General features: G+C 41.5%; 1 protein-coding gene across 8 annotated transcripts in view; it reads right to left on the bottom strand.

Annotated features, from left to right (window-relative positions):
* Heatr5a (HEAT repeat containing 5A) overlaps positions 1-23,894 on the bottom strand; it is a 100,412-nt gene that overhangs the window by 17,108 nt on the left and 59,410 nt on the right. For 5 of the 8 annotated variants that reach the window (XM_075948891.1, XM_075948894.1, XM_075948893.1 and 2 more), the window contains exons 22-28: positions 21,875-21,901; positions 19,029-19,164; positions 14,052-14,231; positions 7,473-7,712; positions 5,772-5,953; positions 4,649-4,717; positions 1,284-1,463 (exon numbers count right to left, since the gene is read on the bottom strand). In XM_075948891.1, the coding sequence (XP_075805006.1) occupies positions 1,284-1,463; positions 4,649-4,717; positions 5,772-5,953; positions 7,473-7,712; positions 14,052-14,231; positions 19,029-19,164; positions 21,875-21,901 (1,014 nt within the window). The remainder of the gene's footprint in view (positions 1-1,283; positions 1,464-4,648; positions 4,718-5,771; positions 5,954-7,472; positions 7,713-14,051; positions 14,232-19,028; positions 19,165-21,874; positions 21,902-23,894) is intronic. The other 3 variants (XM_075948896.1, XM_075948897.1, XM_075948898.1) reach the window with 1 other exon arrangement.

The following is a 23,894-nucleotide window of genomic DNA, read 5'->3' as shown; positions in this document are numbered from 1 at the left end:
TAATAAGCACTGTACACACCCTGCCGGTATGCACTTCAACAGCCACGGCAGCTACCAACAACAGCACTCCAGGTTAACCTAATCCCCTCATCACGGGGCTGCAGACAGCCACTTCTCAACTCAACTAAAGAATAACTTTAGTCCTATAACTCTAAAACCTAAAAGAGCTAACTTTGAAACAAAAACACTCTGAAATACATACACTGTGTTAAGCCAAAATAATGGCAAAACTGGACAAATTTGCTGGGTGGTGGTGCTGCACGCCTTTAATCCCAGCACTTGGGAGGCAGAGGCAGGCGGAAACCCTGTCTCAAAAAAACAAAAACCAAAAAAAAGTGACAAATTTAATTCAGTTTCTCTTCTCTGTAGATTTGGAGCCTGTCCTGGAACTACCGCTTGTAGACCAGGCTGGTCTTGAACTCAAGAGATCCGCCTGCCTCTGCTTCCCTAGTGCTGGGATTAAAGGCGTGCGCCACCACCACCCAGACTTCTATAGTTTATCTTTAATTTTATCTGTAATTCATAACTGCTCCTACTTGACTCTTTAGACTGCCATTTGTTAATTAATATTCATACACATCTCACTTGGACGTCTTTGGTTTCCCTTGCAATTGGCTACTACTTAGCACTGTGACACAGGTGGTGTCTCAGCATTTGAGAGGCAGAGGAAAGAATCAGTCTCATCGCCAGTCTCCGCCACATGAGAGGACCTTGCCTCAGAAACAAAACATGCAAACTCCAAACAACACCAACAATAAAACCAAAACAACAACCAAACCAAACCAACCCAGGTTAGGGTATGGCTCAGCCTTACAGGCTTTACCTACCATGCCTGGTTCAGTCAAGGACCTGGTTTCAATTCTTGGCAACCACAGAGATCAACAAAAAAACCCTCCCCTGACAACAGTGTCAGGATTCAGGCATTATGTTGCCTCTGTTACCTGGCAGGATGCACTCAGGCAGCATCCTGGCTAGCCCAGGGTCTCTTTAAGAGACAAGATCTGCCTATTCCTACTCTCTTTCTGCAAGCAGGTCTCTGTCCCCCTCTCTCTCAGCCTCTCTTCCCTCCCCTTCCCTCTTGTCTCAATAAATTCTCCACAGAAGCTCTGTATACATGGCATATTTGTCTGTCCCTTACTGGCTGTGGGCTCCCACATGCTGCCAAAGTCCCTCCCATCCAAAATCCTAACAAATAGGACTTTGTATAATTGTATATACAGCCTAGAGTGTTTACGGGTGTCTGGTAGTTGCCATAATTCCCACTGTAAACCAAGAGCACCAACCTCCGCCCAGGCTTTCAGCACAGCCAAGATCTCCATGGTGGAAGCGCTCTCGTTATACAGGTGGCTGAGAGCTTCTTTCCCGGCCTGTACTTTCATTAGGGAGGAGACAAGCAGCTGATGAACTCTGCGGAGATCACTGAGGTCACGTACAACTCCACTTGCTATCCACGCACTGCAAACCTGGTTTCGAGGAGACCAGAAGTCAGATTTAAGAATTCTGTAGTTAGTCTTTGTGAGCTTAGCAGAGCCCATCCAAATCTTAGGAACTAGCCATGGAAATATGTTTTTTTTTTTTTAATTTTTAAACGATTTATTTATTTTTATTTTATGTGCATTGGTGTTTTGCCTGCATGTATGCCTGTGTAAAGATGTCAGATCCTCTGGACCTGGAGTTACAGACAGGTGTGAGTGCTGGGAATTGAACCCGGGTTCTCTGGAGGAGCATCCTGTGCTCTTAATTGCTGAGCCATCCTCCCAGTCCAGATTTTTTTAAACCAAGAAACCTAATAGAATGTAGCAGACAAAGAATCAAAGCTGGGACTTCAAAAATGAACAGAGACTAAGGCTGAAACAACCGAACAGTGCTCTTTAGGGCATAAGGTGAAGAGTGTGAGAGACCCATATGCATACATTAAACTACGAATCCATAACCACAAACTTCTGGATAAATGTTTTAAATAACATTCTAATCTTTAGTATATTATCTCAGTATTTAAAATTAAGAGGCTATGTGCTTAACTAATGTGACTTAGTTAAGAGACAAAGACTTAATATTTAGAACCCTGACGAAGCTGGGTGTCCTGGTGCATGCCTTTGGTTTCAGTGCTTGGGAGGCAGAGGCAGGGGGATCTTTGTGAGACTAGCCTTGTCTACATAGCAACTTCCAGGTCATGAGAACCCTGTCACAAAACACAACAAACACTCCAAGGAAGGCTTCATTTTCATTTTTGTTTTAGCAGTACGCAGATTCTCACACATGCCAGGCAAGTGTTCTCTTACTGGGCAACAATCCTGGACACTAAGAAAGATTTTGATCCTTCTTTTTTTTTTTTTTTTTTGGTTTTTCGAGACAGGGTTTCTCTGTGGCTTTGGAGCCTGTCCTGGAACTAGCTCTGTAGACCAGGCTGGTCTCGAACTCACAGAGATCCACCTGCCTCTGCCTCCCGAGTGCTGGGATTAAAGGCGTGTGCCACCATCGCCCGGCAATTTTGATCCTTCTAATAACAGTTTATTTTTATTTAAAAACAAGTCAAAACCACCACAACTAAACACTATTCATATTTTGCAATGCAGGTTGACTATAGTGGCTTATGCCTATATCCCAGCAGTAGGGAGGCAGAGGCAGGAGTTACAGGTCAGATTTGGCTAGTTTGGGGCCAGTCAGGGCTACAACAGGTCCAGTTCCTAAAAACCAAAGGATGTGGTAGTAGATGCCTTTAATTTCAGTACTCAGGAGGCAGAGGCAGGAAGATCTCTGTGAATTTGAGGACAGGCTGACCTATATAGTGAGTCCGGGTCAGTCAGGGTGGCAGAGAGATCCTGCTTCTAAACTAATTGACAAACAAACCCACAACACAAAACCAGAGGGAGTAAAATCTGCAATGCCTAACTAAAGTTTGCTAATTTTTTAGGGACTCTGTGCTTTTCCAGATGCCATGGTAGCTCTCTTTCTAGAGAAAAATATTTTTGCCTTGTCCATATACAGTTGGCCTTTGACTAGCTATTTTTAAACTTCATTATTTGCAAAGGCAGTAAGTTAGGAAAAGCTGTACTCACTCTTGTGGTTCTGGGAGGAGGCAGAAAGCCACAGTCCTACTCAGTGACACCATCACAAGGGGACCAAGCCAGCTGCCTGGTGCCAGGTTGCCCAGGAACAGTGGCTGGAACTGACGCACTACATGCATTTTCTATTTGTGATAGATTTATTGATACAGAACCCCATTTTGTTTATTCGTTTTTCAAGACAGAGTTTTCTGTGTAATAGCCCTGGCTGTACTGGAACTGTGTAGACCAGGCTGGCTTAGAACTCACAGAGATTCTCCTGCCTTTGCCTCCCAAATGCTGGGATTAAAGGTGTGTGCCACCACTGCTCAGAACATAACTCTATTTACATAGAGAAGAACATCTATTCATTCATTCATTTATTCATTTTGGGTTTTTCAAGATAAGGTTTCTCTGTGTAACTTTGAAGCCTGTCTTGGAACTCACTCTGTTGACCAGGCTGGCCTTGAACTCACAGAGATCTGCCTGTCTCTGCCTCCTGAGTACTGGGACTAAAGGCGTGTGCCACCAGCACCTGGCCTACATATATTTATTTAATTCTTGTCTCATTTACTAAGATTTCAGGTGGTTTATAAAAAGAACACTGATACAAAGAGATGCCAAATTAAGGGTAAAATTAATTTGCCAAATTGAGCAAAATTTCCTTAATACACAGTCCATTAATAATGCCTGCACTCAAATAGCTCCAAAATTCAAGCAGGTAAAAAGAAGGTGATGCTGGGAAGGTGTGCCAGTGACAGAACACACACTGCAGATGGCACGCACGGGGGCCCACACTCAACTGTAGCACGAGACAGCCTCTAAGAATAATGAAAAGAACAAGAAAGACGAAGGAACTGCTGCAAGCTAAGTTTCTGTGCTATGTCTATAACTTTTCCTTCAGGTCACCTACTGGACAGGACACTAAGAGGCTGACACCCATACCAAGGATGCCCGCTGTTTCCAACTGTGTCACACAGCTCTTAGAGACAGGAAAACATGCTTAACTTTGCTTGAAATGCCAACCTATGCTCTCCTGACACACCGTTCTTAGTCAATAAAAGTCTAAATAAAAGTCTGGTAGCTCATACTGCTGCTGGTAATGGGGAAAGCAGGTGCTTGCATACACTGCTGGTGTGTTTTATTAATCTGCCCCTTTCTGACCTTCTCCCCTCCCCCCGTGCAGTGTATCCACTGGCAGGCCCCATGCGGGATGACTTGCTGTGGCAATATTTTTACTTTATTTTTTTGGTTTTTCGAGACAGGGTTTTGGCCCTGGATGTTCTAAAACTCACTGTGTAGAACAGGCTGACCTCGAACTCAGTGTTAGGTCTGCCTGCCTCCTGAGTGCTGGGATTAAAGGCATGCGCCACAACACCCAGCTGTGACAGTATTTGTAACAGGAACAGAAGAAACACTGACAGGCTCATCAACATACACTGTTCTAGTAAATTGGGACTCTCGCAGCCTGGGGCACCACGCACTGGGGAAGAAGCAGGCTGTTTCCCAAATGTCCAAAGGAAACGAAAAGGGTGTGCCAATGTGACTCTGAGACTGGAGCTCTGGACTCCGCCTCTTTAAGTCTCCACTCTGTATCCACTCACCTGACAGGCCTTGGCAGTGATGTCAGGCGGTGTCTCTGAAGTGAAGGCTGGTCTAAGAGCTGCTCCAACCTGACAAGGAATCACAGGATTTGACAAACATCAACAAGAGAATATCACTTTAACATTGGAAATCATCCATTTAGGATGTCTCCTGTCTGCCCCATACGACAGCACATTTCTGCCTCTGGGGAAGGTCTGTGTTTTGCTGTGGAGCTAGTAACTGGTTCCAGGTATCCAAATCTCTCAAGACTTTCGCTAAAGAGGGGCTATTTTCTGTATAAAGATCTGAGTGTGGGAAGAATCGTCTTGTTACCAATCAGAGGTGTGTGTGTGTGTGTGGGGGGGGTGTACTTGGAGTAAAGCCAGCACGGAGAATCCTCCATTTTCTTGCCACACTGTGTTTCTTGCATCTGGAGTTCTATGAGGACATAACCAAGCTGGTATAGTACTGTTCCAAGACGGTAATTCCATGCACTGCAGCCCCTCTTTGGCTACATCTCCATGCATACACTGGCTTTGTTTGCTGGGAAGAAGTGAAGGAGCTGGCCACCCAACTAGAGAACTGTTCTACACGGCCTGCTTATTCCTAACTATCACCAACTACCTGTCAATCAACCGACAGATTACAAGATGGGCGGGTCTACTCCCATCCTTGGACTATTAAACACAGAAAGATCACGAAACCAGGTTCTTTTCTAAATGTAGAAAAATAAATGCCGAGGGAGGTTGCATGTGGCACTCCAATCTGGGAGTAAGGAAGGCAAAGCATGTACGTAGCCCAATTATTTACTGTTATGTTGCTTACTCAGACATTTTGCAAAAAATTTTCCTACTAAAAAATGTCTGTTCCTGTAAATTAAAAAGGTTTTAATTATAAAAATTAATCCTTAAGGTTATAAGCTACTATTTTAAATACATGATTTTGATTTTACTTGAAGCTTTATCAAACGCTAGCTACTAGATTTGTTCTACAAATACATGTATTTTTTATGCACAGATGTTAAGGGCCACAGGTTAGAAGAGAGTCTTTATGAACTAAAAGGTGACATGAGATGACTTCATAGCTTTTATCGGTATGTGTGTTAGTAGTAGTACCAGGAGAACCTGAACAAGTGACACTTACATTGGCCTGATACTGTTCCAGGATAACATGACCTGGAAACTCTGGCTCTGCAATATCTGCAAACCGCCGAATAACAACCAAGAGCGTGTCAAGGCCAGAGAGACGCAGCTGGTCACTATGGTCTGTTGCAGCCATAAAAGCCATGCGAATTAGGTCAGCAAGGTGGAGCACCAAAAAATCATCTAGAAGATGAAAAATATGCATTATCATGAAGAAGAATAAGCTGAAACTAAGATTTGCATTCCGTGATAATGTTCTCTCCTTATTTCATAAGCCCACACTTGCTTTTAGGCTCTCTTGATTTGATTTACTGCTCTGTTTCATCCTGTGTTAAATAGACTTTCAGGCTAAATTTAATGCACACTCAAATATACACAAAACCATCTGAAACCAAAATGTTATATATATAGCTGTGCAAAAGCCCAAAGCAGAATTAACAGTCTTTAAGAACAAGTGCTAGCAGTTTCCTCAATAAACACTTTGTCCAGACTGTCTGATAAAAGCACATGAATTAATTGTACTTAGCAGAGCTCGGGGTGTGACGAACTTGGCAGTAATTCATTTTCTTTATGCCAAGTTGGTGACAAGGGACTTTAAAAAGTTCCATGTGGCTCTTTATATGGATTATGTTTTTCCTGTCTTGTCAAACACAGAAACATATAAAAACAACTCTAGCTACAGAAATGAAAAATGCAAATTCCTTTCATTCCTAAAGCATATTCTTGCTATAAAAATTCTGAGGAGAAACAAAAGTAAATCACTTAAGGGTTCCAGTAGTACTTAGGAAACCAGCGTTTACCTAGAAAACATGTTAGAGTTCACAATAAAACCACCACCTCTTAGTAAAAGCCAACTACAGTCTTCATTTCTAGCATGCAGCCAGAGAGTATCAGTGAATGGCACACTGATTTTGTATCATTAGTGTCTAAAACTACATTCATCCCAAACCTACATGAAAATATCACCAACTCCAGCCGGACTGGGAAGAAACAAGCATAGGACCAAACTAGTCCTTCTGAATGTGACTGACAGTTGAATTGCTGGGGCAGACTGCGGGGCCACTGGCAGTGGCACCAGGATTTATCCCAACTGCATGTATTGGCTTTTTGGGAACCTATTCTCTTTGGATATATACCTTGCTCAGCCTATATATAGAAGGGAAGGCCTTGGACCGTCCCCAAAGCAATGTACCTTACTCTCTCTGAAGACTGGATAGGGTTGGGGTGGGAAGGTATGTGGAGGGAATGGGAGGAGGGAAGGGAGTGGGAACTTGGATTGGTATGTATAATGAAAAAAGATAGCTTACTTTCTTTAAAAAAAAAAAACCATAAAAATAAAAAAATGCTTGCTTGAAAACTATTAAACACAATGTATATTCAGACTGGCAATACCAGCATTTTGATTTAAATTTTTAAAAAAATATTACATTTCCTAATGTGTGTGTGTGCATGTGCACATGTATATTATGAATATGTGAGTCATAATGCATGCAACCACCAGGAATTGGTTCTTCCCTTCTACCATACAGGTTCCAGGAACTGAACCTGTAATAAATATCTTATTATCTGAATACAGCACAAGAAGGCGGTGGGCTGGCGCAGCGAGAATAAGGCCCGGCAGTGCTGAGGCTTTATTTTAGGTGGGAACCACGGCAGTCAGCTCTCTGCTTTCATCCTGGCTGTTCGGCTCCATGCCACTTACTTCTCGAATCACTTTTTTTCATTTCCTGTGCCAAAGCGATGTCAAAATGGGCACGGTTCGCATTTTCACACTGGTTAATTATTCTACAGACACAGTCAGCAGCAAAGACTCTGGTGGCCCATCTAGGATTACTGAAAGGGTGTGGTTTCCCATCACTCCTGCTGGTCAAAACCGAGGCATCGTCACCCCTGTCTCCTTCTTCCTCTTGCATTGTATCCAGGCAAGTTACAGCTGTGAAATCTTCGTCAAGGGAAAACATAAGTAACTACAATTAATTGGAAGACATAGCTATTAAAGAACACAAAATACCACTCCAAATGCAGACTAGAATTACTATTAACCAATCATACACCTTTATGATAACATAAGATAATTAGGTCTCATAGCAACTGGCAACAATGAGTTGTCATTCTGACCTCCACAGACATGTACTTGTACATGTGCACTCCAATCACACACACACCAATAATGATGATAAAATTACCATATACTGTGATAATTATTAATCCCTTGCATGAAGATGGCTGTACTTAATAAAATTCAAAATCTCAACAGTAAGGCCTTAAGTGGGTTTAAGGAGATTCTTGAACCTACTGAAACAGTCAGGGGACATGCATACACTTTTTTTGTTAGAACATTCACTGCTATTATTATAGTCTCAAAGTTATGCTTCCAGTTACCAATCAGGGAACTGTTTCTTATTAACTGTTTAACTTTTTCTTTTGATACAGGGTCAGTGTGCTAGTTGGTTTTGAACTCCTAGAGATCTGTCTGTAGAGTGTAGGGATTAAAGACATATACCACCAAGCCTACACTTCTTAACTGGCTAGCTGGTAACCTTATAAACTAAATGGAAGGAATGCCATAAAACAAACCAACCTATTAATCTTTATAAAAAGATTATTTATTTATTTATTATATATACAGTATTCTGCCTGCTTGTATGTCTGAGGGCCAGAAGGCACCAGATCTCATTACAGATGATTGTGAGCCACCATGTGGCTGTTGGGAATTGAGCTCAGGACCTTTGGAAGAGTAGCTAGTGCTCTTAACCACTGAGTCATCTCTCCAGCCCCCAATCTATTATTCTTAAAGTATCTTGTATATATCAATATTTTCCACACTTTTTGTTGTGTGTTAGAATAGCAAAGAACTCACTAACAAAGTTTTAGCCAAGAACACACTGTGACTACAAAGTCTATACCGAACCAGATGTGGTGATGAGAACCAGAATGTTCCTTGCACTCTGAAGGTAGAGACAAGCAGATGTGTTCAAGCCACTAACAAAAAATCAAAAAACAAAAACAAAACAGTCTACAGAGATGGAAAGACATTTTCCCAATAAGAAAGGATGAAGTCAAACTACAGAGCATTAATAAAAAGACAAAAAACAAAAACAAAATACCAATGAGAGAATAAACCAGACCTGCAGTATCAAAAGAGGTCAAGATAGAAGGCAGGGGTATAAAGAAATCACCATGAAAAGATTTATAATCTCCCCGTTCCACATGCCAGAACAAAAGGAGGCTGCAGTGGACATGGTGTCCACTCAGCCCCTCACGCAGTACCAGGTGCAGTCTGCTAGAACCACAGAAGCAGAGCCTTGTGTTTCCCGGGGTGGCAGCAGTTAGCTCCCTAAGTGTTCTTCCCACCTCTGGTTCTTTAATCTCCACTCTTACACATATGTGGGGAAAGAGGAACCTTGTTCACTGTTGGCAAAAGTGCAAACAGACAGACACTACGGAAATCAGCATGGAAGTTTTCCTTCCTTCCTTCCTTCCTTCCTTCCTTCCTTCCTTCCTTCCTTCCTTCCTTCCTTCCTTTTATTTGGGACAGGGTTTCTCTGTAGCTTCTCTGGAAGCATGTAGCTTCTCTGGAAGTATGTATCTTTCTTAAAAAGCTAGAAGGGAATTACCAGATGATCCAGCTACACCATTTCTAGGAATTACCCAAAGGACTCCATGTCCTAACACAGAGGTTCCTGCTCATCCACGCTTGCTGCTCTCTGTCAGTCTGGACATTCGTGAACTGACGAATGATAAGAAAAATGAAATTATAAGCTCTGCAGGAAGACAGAACTGGAAATATACTGAGTTGAAACAGGTCCAGAAAGACAAATGGCTCATGTTCTCTCTCATAAGGATCCTAGTTTCAAATTTTTAGATTTGTATGTTTAGTTTGGAGTGTCTGTAGCAGCCAGGAGTCCAGAAAGGCTCCGGAGAGGGTGAGAGGAGTGTGGAACATATGTCATATGAAGGCAGAAGTGGAAAATACTGGGGGAAAAGGAGTCCAAGTAGGGATAGTAAATATGTATCATCGTAAATGACCTATTTTGAGCTGTTAATTGAAGTGTGTGTATGTGTGTGTTAATGAGTTTGAATGAGGGTATCCTGCTTAGGTACTGGATGGATACTGCTCCCAGAAGCCATGAGCTACTAAATGAAAATGCTAGGTATGGGATCATTTTCTATGATTTTTGGTCAGGGAGGTGCCAGAGCAAACAAAATGAAATGTTATTGACAAAACACAGCTGAATTGGGAGCCTCAGGGAATACAAATTCAAAATTAGGAAAAGCTGGGCATGGCGGTGCACACCAGGATCCCAGTACTCAGGGAGTAGAGGCAGAAAGAGCAGAAAAAAATTTAAATAAGAAAGATAATAGAAAAAAAAATCAATCTCATTATGTACACATTTTTAAGTTTTTTGGTTTGAAATAGGGTTTCATGTAGCCAGGATGGCAATGAATTTGCTATGTAGCTGAGGATGAACCTGTCTCTGAATCACCCTGTTCCCAACATTAGAGGTGCTCTTTTCTTCTTTCCCTGGGGTCTGACCTCGGGCAGCACATGTGGAAGGCAGCGCTCTACCACTGAACTGGATCCCCAGCCAGAGCCACATTTTCTTTCAAAGCAGAAGTCCTTACCAGGTTTTAAGTTACAGACATATAGATCACAGGAGGACCAACCACTAAGAAGTCAAATCGGGGCTGGAGAGATGACTCAGAGGTTAAGAGCATAGGCTATTCTTCCAGAGTCCTGAGTTCAATTCCCAACAACCACATGGTACATGGTGGCCCACAGCCATCTGTAATGAGATCTGGTGCCCTCTTCTGGCCTGCAGGCACAATACTATATACATAATTAAAAAAAAAGAGGTCAAATCGGACAAAACAGACAAATCTCTAGAAATGCCACAGTACTCTCTCCTTTCACATAGTTTACCCACGAGGGACCTCTGCTGACTACACTGGAAGGTGCTGGGACGCTGAGAAAATAAGTAGGTTTGAAAGGGAAACAGATGGCAAAAGAGCTGAATCTGTGTCTTTAAGTTACTAATTTGTTCAAGACAACTTCCTCTGTAAAAAGGAATAATCCGGCCTATTCAGAGGGTGAGTTAAAAGATTAAATCAGAGCCAGGCAGTGATGGTGCATGCCTTTAATCCTAGCACTTGGGAGGCAGAGGCAGGGGGATCCCTGTGAGGTCGAGGCCAGCCTGGTCTACAAAAGCTAGTTCCAGGACAGGCTCCAAAGCTACAGAGAAACCCTGTCTCGAAAAACAAAAACAAAAAAAATTACATCAGATTAAAGAAATTACTTTTTGGTGAGATTGGTGGTTAAGAACACTGGCTGCTCTTCCAGAGAGGTTCTGAATTCAATTCCCAGCAGCCACATGGCAGCTTAAACCGTAACTCCAGTTCTAGGGATCTGACATCCTCACACAGACACACATGTAGGTAGAACATTAATGCATAAAAAAATCATTTTGCCTAAAGTGAAATTTCTTTTTTCTCTTCTCACTTTCACTTAAATTAAGGAGAGACACAGTTTAAGACCTCAAACACATATTCTTTTTATTAAGCTAAGACAGTCAAATAACATGGTTTTCAATATTTATTGAATTCTTTAATTTTATTTTAAATTTTTAAATTAAATTTAATTTTTTTTGAGGCAGGGTCTCTCATGTATGCTATGTGGCTAAGGATGACATTTAATTTCTGATCTCCCAAGTGCTGCGATTACAGGCATGTGCCAGCACCCCAGTTTTGTTTCTGTTTCAGGTAACCTTATATAGACTAGTCTGGTCCCAAACTCATTATGAATTCCTTATTCTTCGGCCAGTATCTCCACGGGATGGGATCACAGACATGCAGCCCATGTTGGGCATCTGTGATGCTACTCTTGAGTGTAAACTTGACTACATCTTGAATCAATTAAAACCCCCAAATGGAAGGCACACTTGTGAGGGATTTCCGGTTAATGTGAAGAATGACTGTCTCTTCTAATCCAGATCTTTGAGGTAGGAAGACAAGCCTTTAACCAAGATCTAATCTGGGCTACACCTTCTGCTGGCAGCCTATATAAGGACATGGAAGAAGAAAGCTGTTGCTCTTTGCCTGCTTGCTCTCACCTTCCAGCAAGTCGATTACTTCAGTGGCATTAGAGCCTACTTCTTTGGGATTCTGGCATACACTGTAGATCAGCTGAGACATCCAGCCTCGCAGACTGAACAACTACTGGATTCTTGAACTATGGGTTAGTAGGCTTCCATTGTTGGATTAGGTGGACCACAGTCTGTGCCATTTTAGTAAATCTCCTTTCTATATATACATATAGACAGGATCATTCTGTAAATCCTGTTACTCTTGACTAATACAGATCTAACACTATTTGAAATTAACATTATTAACTGTGGAGAGACCAGACTGTTCAAAACGTCAACTACTGAGTGTTGTAGAATGTTAGTTAAAGATGTGTTACATTCTTTTATGCTGTGGAACATGTCTAAAACACCTGATTGGTCTAATAAAGAGTTGAACAGCCAATAGTGAGGCAGGAGAAAGAATAGGCAGGGCTGACAGGTAAAGAGAATACACAGGAGGAGAAATCTGGGAAGAGAGATAGAGGAGTAAGAAAAGGAGGAGGATACGTGGGACCAGTCACCCCACCACTCAGTCAGGCAGACATGGAGTAAGAAGTAAAGAAAAGGAATATAGAGGAGAAAAAGGTAAAAGCCCAGAGGCAAAAGGTAGATGAGCTAATTTAAGAAAAGCTGGCTAGAGAAGGTGGTGGTGGCACACGCCTTTAATCCCAGCACTCGGGAGGCAGACACAGGTGGATCTTTGTGAGTGTGAGGCCAGCCTGGTCTACAAGAGCTAGTTCCAGGACAGTTAGGGCTGTTACACAGAGAAAAACCTGTCTCAAAAAACCAAAACAAACAAACACACAAACAAAAAACTGATTAGAAACAAGCCAAACTAAGGCATTTATAAGAAAGAATAAAGACAGAATAAGATTCCATGTGATTTATTTGGGAGCTGGGTGGTGGGCCCCTAAAGAATAAAGAATCAAATCAAAACAAAACAAACAAACAAAAAAACAATTGAGTGTTGGTACTGCCAGCTCATTACACAGCACAAGGCCTCACAGAATCACAAAATGTGAACTATGGTAACTCTTCTATTATGATGACATGTAGCAATCTCTCAATCATTTATAATACATGCAAAGAAATGATATAACTATGCGGTGGTTTGAAAGAAAATAGCCCCCATAGGACCATAGAGAGGGGCGCTATTAGGAAGCATGGCCTTATTGGAGTAGACAAGGTCTTGTTGGAAGAACTGTGTCACTATGGGGGCAGCTTTGGCGGTCTCCTATACCCAAGCTACACCCAATGTGGCACACAGTCTCCTTCTGCTGTCTGCGGATCAAGATGTAGAACTCTCAGTTCCCTCTCCAGCACCCTGTATGCCTGCACACTGTCATGCTTCCTGCCCTGATGACAATGGACTAAATCTCTAAACTGTAAGCCAGCCCCAATTAAATGTACTCCTTTATAAGAGTTGTAGTCAGTGTTCTTAACCTCTGAGCCATCTCTGCAGCCCGGGGGTGAATACCTTTAGCCCAGCACTTGGGAGGCAGAGACCAGGGAGCTCTCTCTGATTGAGACCAGCCTGCTTGACAAAGTCAGTTCCTGAAATCAAGGCTGTTTGGAACACAGAGTAACCTTTTCTTGAAAAGCAAAATAAAATAAACCAAGCCAAGCCAAGCCAAACCAAACCAAAACAAAAAGAACAAAAACAAAAAGCCAAGTGTTGTGGTACACAACCTTCATTTCAGCATTTGGGAGAAAAAAACCAGTCTCTGTGGGACTAGCCTACATATAAGACTTTGTTTAAAAAAAAAAAAATGGTTCCCAGCACCCATACGGTAGCTCTCTACCACCTGCAACCCCAGCTCTAGGCGACCCAATGCCTTTTTCTGGACTCTGAGAGCATTACACTCATACATGCACAAATCCCCACGCAGTCACATATATAAAAATAAATCTTTTTTTCAAAAAGACAAAAAAAAATTATTACAGAAAAAATTATTTAAGACAAAAGAAGAAAAAACAAGCTAATCATTATATTTATGTTGTGGAAATCCAAGAGAACTCTAATAAGATGTAGCATTTGAAGAAAGCAATGACCACACAATACTTAAACAGAGAAGAGAAACTGCTGTCAATGGCAGACCATTTCCAACTAGGTTCTTCTTCTGATTTTACTGCTGTAATTAGCAGTTCCCAGTACTCACCAGCAGATGCAGCAAGCACATCTCTACAAAGTTTTAACCAAAAGGACAGCTTCTCCACTGCCATAGAGGTCAGCATGTGATGTAAAGTCTCTCTGATATCCTGGCATAAGCTTTTGTCTGTTTCTTTATCTAGTAAGGCCAGTAGCGCCCCTTCAAGGCCCACTTCTTTGATGTTAGCATCTGCCAAGAAGAAAACCGATGATCTAAGTAACACAGAAGACAGAACTGCCATTTGGGAAGCACACATGTTCAGTGGTCACTAAACACCACCTATCAATGTACTTCAAAGATTAGCCTAGACATTGTGCTTAATCTACTGAAGTTGAAATTAATTCACAGTCAACCTCTGGGGTAACTTACAATCCTGCATAGCCGTAAAAAAAAAAAAAACTTTTTTAAGAGCTAGTGATATAAGGCATCCAGCAATTCAGAGCATAAAGATCCCTGCTGAGAAGTTTGACAACTCTGGAACTCACATGAAGGAAATGAGAGAACCAATGACTACTCTGACCTCCACATGTGTGCAAACCCACATATAAGTGCAATGAAAAATTTATAAAGTTGTTAATGTCACTTTAATTAGGTTAAATATTATCTAATTAATGGTCAATGCAGCAATTCAGAATGCACACATATATTTTATCTATTATTTATCAGAATTCTTTTTTTTTGGTTTAAAGTGAAATTTAAACCAGTAAACATGATCAATAAGTTTCCTTGTTCTAGTATAAAGACTCTCATTTGTTGGGTGCTACTGGGGAATTAATCCAGGCTAAGTTTTGAACATGAGATCCTCCTGTCTCTCTCCCGAGTAGGCAAATTACAGAACTGTACCACCAAATCCAGTTAAAAAATCTAAATAATTTAAAAATCACATCTAATTAATTAATTAGTGGTTGTGTGTGCATCATGCATGTGTGGAGGTCAGATGACAACTGTGGGTCCCAGGAACTGAACTCAGGTCATAAGTTTAGTGGCAAGGGCCTATCCCTACTGAACCACCCCGCTAGTTCCTTAATTTTGTTTTAAAACAAATTAAGCAGTAAACAACTACTGACTGTTGAACAGGGTTCAATCTCTGAGTTAATTTACATCATTATACAACATTCCCACCAAAGAGTGACACAGTAACTCAGAGGAGAAAAACAGCTTCAATCTTTCATCTACTTCCTTTAATTCTGAAAAAGTCAAAAACCAGTATAGCTGATTTAGCTCAGCTTAGCATTTATAAAATCAATTATATTCTAAAAGTTGAATTATCTTTTGAAGATCAGAAGGGAACAGTAGGGATATTTCAGATTAGCATGAGAGGATATACTAACTAATGTTAAGTAATGATAGTCACAGACTGGGGCTTCGGGACTGTAAATTCATGATATTACTAAATCACTGCTGATTTTCTTGGGTTGGAAAATAGGGTCTGGCATGGAAGACAATGCCCTTCTTGAGAATGCAAGGTGAAGTGTGTAGACTTAACTGTGAGGCCTACAGCCTGCTTTGAAATGACATGACAACAGCCAGTGTTGTGAATATGGATGGAGACACATATACAATGAGCATCCTAAAGATGTAGATAAGGTCAATTATGTATTCACTGCATGGCTCTTTCAACTTTTCAATGAGTTTTAAATATTAAATTTTTATTTAGAATTTTTTTTTAGATTTATATTATATATATGAGAGTTTTGTCCACATGTCTATGTATGCACTATATGTGTGCCTGGGGCTTGCAGGGGCAGGAAGGGGGCATTGGATGCCCTTGATCGGAGTCACGGATGGCTGTGTGTCACCCCGTGAGTGCTGGGAACTGAACTTGGATCCTCCGTAAGAACAAGCGCTCTGAACTGCTGGCCGTCTCTCCAGCACCAAGCATTAAAAATTTTAAAGGAATAAGACAGTGAGTTTTCCACTATAATTTTACTTACATAGCTAATGCAGTATTTTATTTTTTCCTGGCCAAAAAGCATTTTAAAAAAATGTTCACAAGAAGTAAGGATAAATGAAGGCTCTGGAGATGGAGATGGCTTGAAGGGTAAGGACGCCGGCTGCACTTGCAGAGGATATGGGTTCGCTCAGCAGCTGATGCTCTCTCTCACTTGCAAACACACAAAATAGAACATTATAAATACGTCTTTTCTAAAAAACCAGAAAATTGCCCCTCTGGGGTGTGTGTGCAGTAGTGGCGCATGCTTTTAACCCGAGCATTTGAGGTTCAAGACCAGCCTGGTCTACAGAGCGAGTTTCGAGACAGTCAGGGCTGTTATAAAAAGAAATTCTGTTTTGAAAAACAACAACAACAAAACATTGCCTTCCTAACTACTCCCTCTTCTAGTTCTCTGTATATGTTTGCGTGTACATGTGTGCGCGCGCACATAACTTAATACTACTAATAACATGTTCATACCAGCAAAATCTAAAGCAATAGATACAGACAATTTTGGTTGTAAATAAAAACTAAAAAGTTTCTTTGGGGAAAGACCTGACATTATTACAACCCAACAGTCATGTTGAGTAACCCAAGTCAGCAGAGTTTTTCCAAAATGTACTATTTTTATTAACATGTAAGAATTCACACATGCTGTCCTAGTTAGGGTCACTGTTGCTGTGATGAAACACCATGACCAAAGCAACTTGGGGAGGAAAGGGTTTATTTGGCTCACACAGGGCAGGATCCTGGCGGCAGGAGCTGATGCAGAGGCCATGGAAAGGTGCTGCTCACTGGCTTGCTCAGATTGACTTTTTATAGCAGCAGGACCATGAGCTCAGAGATGGCACCACCCACAATGGGTGGATACCCCCACCCCAATCAATCACCAATTAAGAAGATGTTCTATAGGTTTGCCTACAGCCGATCTTACAAAGCCAATTTCTCAATTGAGGTTCTCTCATTTCAGGTGACTTTATCTTGTGTCAAGCTAACGTGTAAAAACCAGCACACATGCACGCAACAATTTTGATCATATTCGCCAACCCACTCTTCCCTCTAAATTCCTTCCAGACCCATCATCACCCAGCACAAACGTTTCGATGTACTAATAGAATAAACAGGAGAGGCTTTGACAGTAAACACATTATGGACCTGAAAGCTTTAGCTGGGAAGCTTTGCAAAAGCTGTGACTTTCTAAATGTATGACAGTATTTTTGGAAATATACACATACAAGAATATGATAACATTATTACTTACAGTTAAAATTATATTAAGTTTGAGTTACTTTTATCAGTTCTAAAATGGAGGGATAAGGGTCAAGAATGTGGCTCAGTGACAGAGCACTTGCCCAGAATGCCTGAGGTGCTAGGTTCAATTCTTAGCAATGCACAAAATAAAACTAGGTATTTATTTAAATGTTACTGAGGTGATAGAAATGGCTCTGTAGTTAAGAGCATCTGCTGCTCTTCCAGAGGACCTGAGTTTGTTCCCAACCACCTAAGACTCCACCTCCAAGGACTCCAATGTCCTCTCCTGAACTCCTCAGGTACCTGCAGCCACGCATGCAAACACCCAAACACAGGCATACACCTGCAGGCCTAAAGAAAGAAGAAAACCAACAAATTTTACTAAGCAATACTGAATTCTGTTTTACAATGAAGAAGGGACAAAAAAAAACTTTTAACGTGTAGCAGGATTCATCTCCATTTTATTAAAATGTTGTTTTGGTGGAAGGCAAGCATGTATGAAAAATTATTTTAGGACTAATTTCTTTTACCAATTCCTTAAGTGTTTGTCTGCTTAGTGGTGTATAGGCACAACTGTGCATGCGTGGCAAAGGACAGCGTGTGGGACTCAGTTTTCCCTTCCATTGTATGGGTTCTGGGACCACCATTCAGGTCATCAGGCTTGGTGGCAACTGCCTTCTGCTCAGAAATCCTGCTGCTGTGAACAACCCCTGATGTCAGTCAGGACCCCTGAACGATGAAGGGCTGCAAAACACAGATCGCTGGGCTCTGGCTCCCAGATTTCAAGTTCAGAGCTGGGGTAAGAACTAAATGGTATTTTTTTCTTTTCTTCCCCCCCCCCCCTTTTCTTTTCTTTTCTTTCTTTTTTTGTTTACTGAGACAGGGTTCCTCTATAGCTTTGGAGCCTGTCCTGGAGCTAGCTCTTGTAGACCAGGCTGGCCTCAAACTCAGAGATCCACCTGCCTCTGCCTTCCAGTTGGGATTAAAGGTGAGCACCACCACCACCCGGCTAAGAACAGTATTTCTAACAAGTTCTCACATGAGGTAGACACTGCTGGTCAGCCTCAATTTGAGAATCACTGCTCTAGGCTGCTGTTGTCACGAGGTGAAATGGTAACTGTAAGGGGTGACTTTTGCAGCGTGTTTCAAATTCCCTGCGCATTAAGTTTTACATATCTTTTTTTTTTTTTTCGAGACAGGGTTTCTCTGTGGCTTTGGAGCCTGTCCTGGAACTAGCTCTGTAGACCAGGCTGGTCTTGAACTCACAGGTGGTTTTGTTTTTGAAGACAGGGTTTCTCTGTATATTTCTGGCTGTCCAGGAGCTCACTCTGTAGACGGAGCTGGCCTCAAATTCAGAGATCCACCTGCCTCTGCTTCCCGAGTGCTGGGATTAAAGGTGTGTGCCACCTTTAGAGAAATTGGCCCCCAAAGGGAGTGTGGCCTTGTTAGAGTAGGTGTGGTTTTGTTGGAGGAACTGTGCTGTCATTCAAGGTGGGCTTTGAGGTGTCATAAATGCTCAAGATACCACCCAGTGTCTCACACCACTTCCTGTTGCCTACAAAATGTAGTACTCTCAGCCACCTCTTCAGCACCAAGTCTGCCTGCCTGCTGCCATGCTCCCCTTAATAATGATAATGGATTAAATCTCTGAACTGTAATCAAGCCACCCCAATGAAATGTTTTCCTTTATAAGAGTTGCCGTGGTCATGGTGTCTCTTCACAGTAAGAGAAACCCTAAGACACTCATCACCTAAAAAATTCACGTATACATGGAAATTCTTATTACTGAAGAAAAGAATCACCTGCAGCCAGGTCCCCGCTATCCTTGGCCAGCAGGACAGCATGCTCTGAAACTTCAACTGCTTCCCTCTGCACCAGCTGCCGCAAACAAGCCAGCACCGCTCTTCTCAGCAACAGGTAGGGGCTACAAAGATTCACCTGAAAGATGAGATGTGGGGAATGAAAGCTAAGACTCTTGGTGGCACTCAGTAGGTCTAACACATATAGGCCTCTTGGTGGCACTCAGTAGGTCTAACACATATAGGCCTCTTGGTGGCACTCAGTAGGTCTAATACACATAGGCCTCTTGGTGGCACTCAGTAGGTCTAACACACATAGGCCTCTTGGTGGCACTCAGTAGGTCTAACACATATAGGCCTCTTGGTGGCACTCAGTAGGTCTAATACACATAGGCCTCTTGGTGGCACTCAGTAGGTCTAATACACATAGGCCTCTTGGTAGCACTCAGTACATATTCACTGGACTTTCTGATTCTTTTTAGCTCATTAGTGGGCTGGAGACAGTTTATCAAATACAGCAAAACCTTTTCAACTGTTCTAGAATACACAATTACAACTCAAAACAGCTCAAGGAATAATACACATACTAATTATTCACTACACACACACACACACACACACACACACACACACACACCCAAGCAACAGCTATGACAAAGCTAGAAGACAAAGATAAAAATAGTTCTGAGATAAAAGAAACACAATTGGAAGGACTCACACATTGTATTCATGCAATTATGCTTATGGTTCCCTATGAAGTGAACACATTCACAGTGACGTAGGCCAAACAGTGCATGGGTTCAGCTGGAAGCTCTGGAGTCAGGAAGTCTCAGTATGAACCCTCCACCTATCACTTGCTCGCTGTGTGACCTACATGCCAAGTGCTCGCCGCAGGACCCACAAACAGGGACATACGAGACTCGGTGATTGATAGGTGTGGCTCCTCACAGCAGTATTACAGAGAAAGTGCATTTTCAAATAAATTTCACTCAGGAAAATTGATCAGAAACAGTCTTTAAATTAAAAAAAATTTAAAAACGACCTATTTTTTTTTATTGTACGTGCACTGGTATTTTGCCCGTGTGAAGGCGTTGGATCTTCTGGAACTGGAGTTACAGACAGCTGTGAGCTGCGACGTGGACGCATGGAATTGAACCCAGATCCCCTGGTAGAGCAGCCAGTGCTCCAGCCTCTTGGAAAAAATTCTTTAGTAACACCAAAGAACAGCAACTTTTACATACATGTCTACATACATGTAACATATGTCTACAGATAATATATGCAAATCAAATGGTTTGGCAGCAGCTATATATAGTTATCTGTAGCAAATGATAAGTTTGGCAATGTACTTCAAATAACCAATTGTAAATCAGAAGTTTCTGGATACAAATTTCTTAATTTTTTTTTTTCTTTTGAGACAAGAGTTCCTCTATGTGGCCTTGGTTGTCCTGGAACTCACTCTGTAGATCAGGTTGGCCTCAAACTCATAGATACCTGCCTGTGTCTGCTTTCCAAGTGCTGGGATTAAAGGTATGTGCCACCACTGCTGGGCTAGTTTTTTTTTCTTTTGAGTGGGCATTTTGCCATACAGTCCAGGCTGGCCTTAAAACACACAATTTTCCTGTCTCAGCCTTCTACTTAAAGACATAGCCTACCATGCCTCGATCCTGGAGACAAAGGCTTACTTAAGGACCTCCTAAGTAATATAAAATGTAGAGATATAAAATGTATTTTCCCTACAATATCTTATGTCTGGAGGAGCAGAAGGCTGGAGCCAGAGTCTCACGCGTGTTTTCTGCAGAGCATAACCTCAGTTCACTGCACAGTGACAGTGATGTTCACGTGAAAACTCGACAAACGTGGTGCAGCTATGACAGAGACCTGGTGATGTGGTATATATGGGAAAACAGGACTGAAGTGGGGGAGTCTGCTGTAAAAAGTGAGCCTAAATTCGGAGAAAAACAAGACGGGTGGTAGCCGGTCCTGTCCACTGTACAGGAACACAGGCAGAGAAGGCCCAGCTCTAAGTTTATAAGCCAAGGTATTAGGTAGTCACCAGTGAAACACAGGGTGGAGTCTGCTTTGTGAGTATGTTTCATTAGACATCACAAGTGGAGGAGGAGAATGCCATTCACAGATTCCTTAAGGTAATGTCGCCACAGTCAGGTTTAAGACCTCTATTGTTAGAACTAGTATATAGAACCACACAGCAGTTAAAATATAAAGAGCAAGTCTACTCGTGCCCAAGATTATTGTAGTTAAGGCCAATGATTAGAAACTGTACTCTATATGAAAATTTAAGTAAAGATGAATAATATATTAGTTATTTTGATTGGAATTTTACGAGCATGTAACACAAGGCAGGTGCAGCATTCATCAGCTAAACAATCCTTTAAAAAAAAGCATGCTGAGAAATACTCTTCATGTGTTTGGGAAAAGAGGTTGGGGGTGATCACACAGAGCAAACGGGAGGCTTCACATCTCCATGTCATTCTCCAGCAAGTCAACTGGGAAAGGAATGTAGGCTGGATTAAAGCAGGCAAACGAAGCAGGCAAAACACAGACACCAAATCAAACCATAATTATAATTTTTTTATGAAATGAATATGTTAAATAAAAATATTACAAAATTTAGTGCAAGGAGCAAGTGTACCAGCTGGAGAAGGTTAGGAAGGACTTGTTGACACTAATATCAAATAAACACCAAGAAACATGCTATGCATACTGGCTTGTGCATTAATGGTTAGCTTAAACACAGAAATGCAGGGAAAACATCTGCAACCAAAACAATATGAAAAAACAGCACTGCAAACCTCAACAAGGTTAGGAGTCAGGGGTCAGGGACCTACCAACACAGAATTATCCAACAAGATCTCCTGCACAAAAAACAAATGACAGACCAGTCATGACAAAATCAAAAGATAAGTATCAGGACGACTATGACACAATCAGCTAAGCTTCAAATATAAAGGCCGAGCTATCCTTCCAATGGCTTAGCGTCAATCTAAAGACGTGGCCACAAACAGTTTTATTTTCTTACTTGGTAAGAGCTGAGCTAAGATCTTGAAAATACATGAATTACAAATTCAGGATGTAAAGATACGAACCAGGCAAGGACTGAATGAATGCCCACTGTACTAATAATGAGGCTTTCCCTGAAGCTCATATGCCTCAGCTCCAAAGCAGGCCCAGGAGACATATGTGTGGGAGAAGCTGGACTGCGCTTATACAGTTCACCTCAGCACACAGTGCTCAGAAGTGCTAGTGTCTCCAAGTCCAAGTTCAGACAGAAGAGAGACGGCGTGCAGGTAGCAGGGAGCCTTTAGTGTATGATTCTTGCCCAATGATGACATACAATTTCTTTACTTAGGGAAATACTGTAAAATATAATAAACTCAATCTATAAATTTAAAATAAATTGCTAATCAAATTATTACTTTAATATAACATAATGAAAACCATTTTAAAATATGATTTCTATTTTAAATGTAGCAGACTGTTTTTCATATGTAGCTTTTTTTCTTTTTTAAAAATCTATTTATTTATTATGTATACAGTATTCTCAGCATTCTGTCTGCAAGAATGCCTGCAGGCCAGAAGAGGGCACCAGATCTCATTGCAGATGACTGTGAGCCACCATGTGGTTGCCGGGAACTGACCTCGGGAACTGACCTCAGGACCCTCAGAAGGGCAGGCAGTGCTCTTAACCACTGAGCCATCTCTTTTTAGTTTTTCGAGACAGGGTTTCTCTGTAGCTTTGGAGCCTGTCCCAGAAGTATCTCTTGTAGACCAGGCTGGCCTCAAACTCACAGAAATACACCTGCCTCTGCCTCCCAAATGCTGGGATTAAAGTCATGTGCCACCACCGCCTGGCATGAGAAAGGAAAAAGGTAATAGCCCTGATGAGGTCTTAGTCATCATGGATTAGTGGGTGGTAATCTTATTCTGCTTCTTAGTAAACTTCAGTAAGAGAGTTCACATATCGGGTAGGGAATTAATCTCCACTTAAATATAGCAGCATTACTATTTTCTTAATGTCAGATCAACTTGCAATAAATAAAATACTTTTTCCAATAACAATTCTGCAAAAATTCTTTGCATGTAGAAATTAGTATCTTGGGAGAACTTGCTTTTGAATGGTGAAGATACAAATCCTTTCCCTTGCTGTTCCCAACACACAAAAGACTCATATCTTATCATTGCTAGTCATGTCATCTTTTAAAAGTTTTATATGACAATTAGCATTAATAATTAATATTATGCATTGCTTCAGACACATCAATGTTATTTTAGTGTGTGGTCCATGTGTCACTACATCAGCATCTGTGTAATCCTTGATTTAACAAATGACATAGCCAAGCCTGGAAGAGGGTATGGAAGACTAGGAAGTGATAGAATTATGCCTATGATCAGGCCATAAAACTTCCCAGGACAGTAATAGAATAATGAAGATGGCAATTGGGCAAGGAATTCAGGAGAGAGGAGAGTACACTAAGCCACGACTAAATTTAGTGAATGGCTTGATGCTGTGGCCCTCAGACTATCCTTTAAAGACTAGCTCTGAAATACTACGTATTTTGCCTCAAGCTCTGAAATGAAAGGACGGCCTATGTCTGTGTAACAGGCTGACACCGTGACACACCGCCTACAACATCCATGCTGGGAACCACACAGTCAAGTTAGAAACAAAACAACAGAAACAATGCCCTTCCAACAACAAAAACAACCTACAAATAACATTTTAGGTAGGTTTGCGATTTTGTGTTGGACTATATTTATTGATATCCTGGAGCTCAATTTTTGAGGCAAATTTAGACAGACACTGGCTATGCCAAAGGAAAATCATCAAAGTGAAGATATTAATGAACC

Source organism: Microtus pennsylvanicus, chromosome 14, assembly GCF_037038515.1.
Source record: "Microtus pennsylvanicus isolate mMicPen1 chromosome 14, mMicPen1.hap1, whole genome shotgun sequence".
Taxonomy (NCBI): Eukaryota; Metazoa; Chordata; class Mammalia; order Rodentia; family Cricetidae; genus Microtus; species Microtus pennsylvanicus.
The sequence above is the reverse complement of the archived record's forward strand: the minus strand, read 5'-3'. Positions and strand labels throughout refer to the sequence as shown.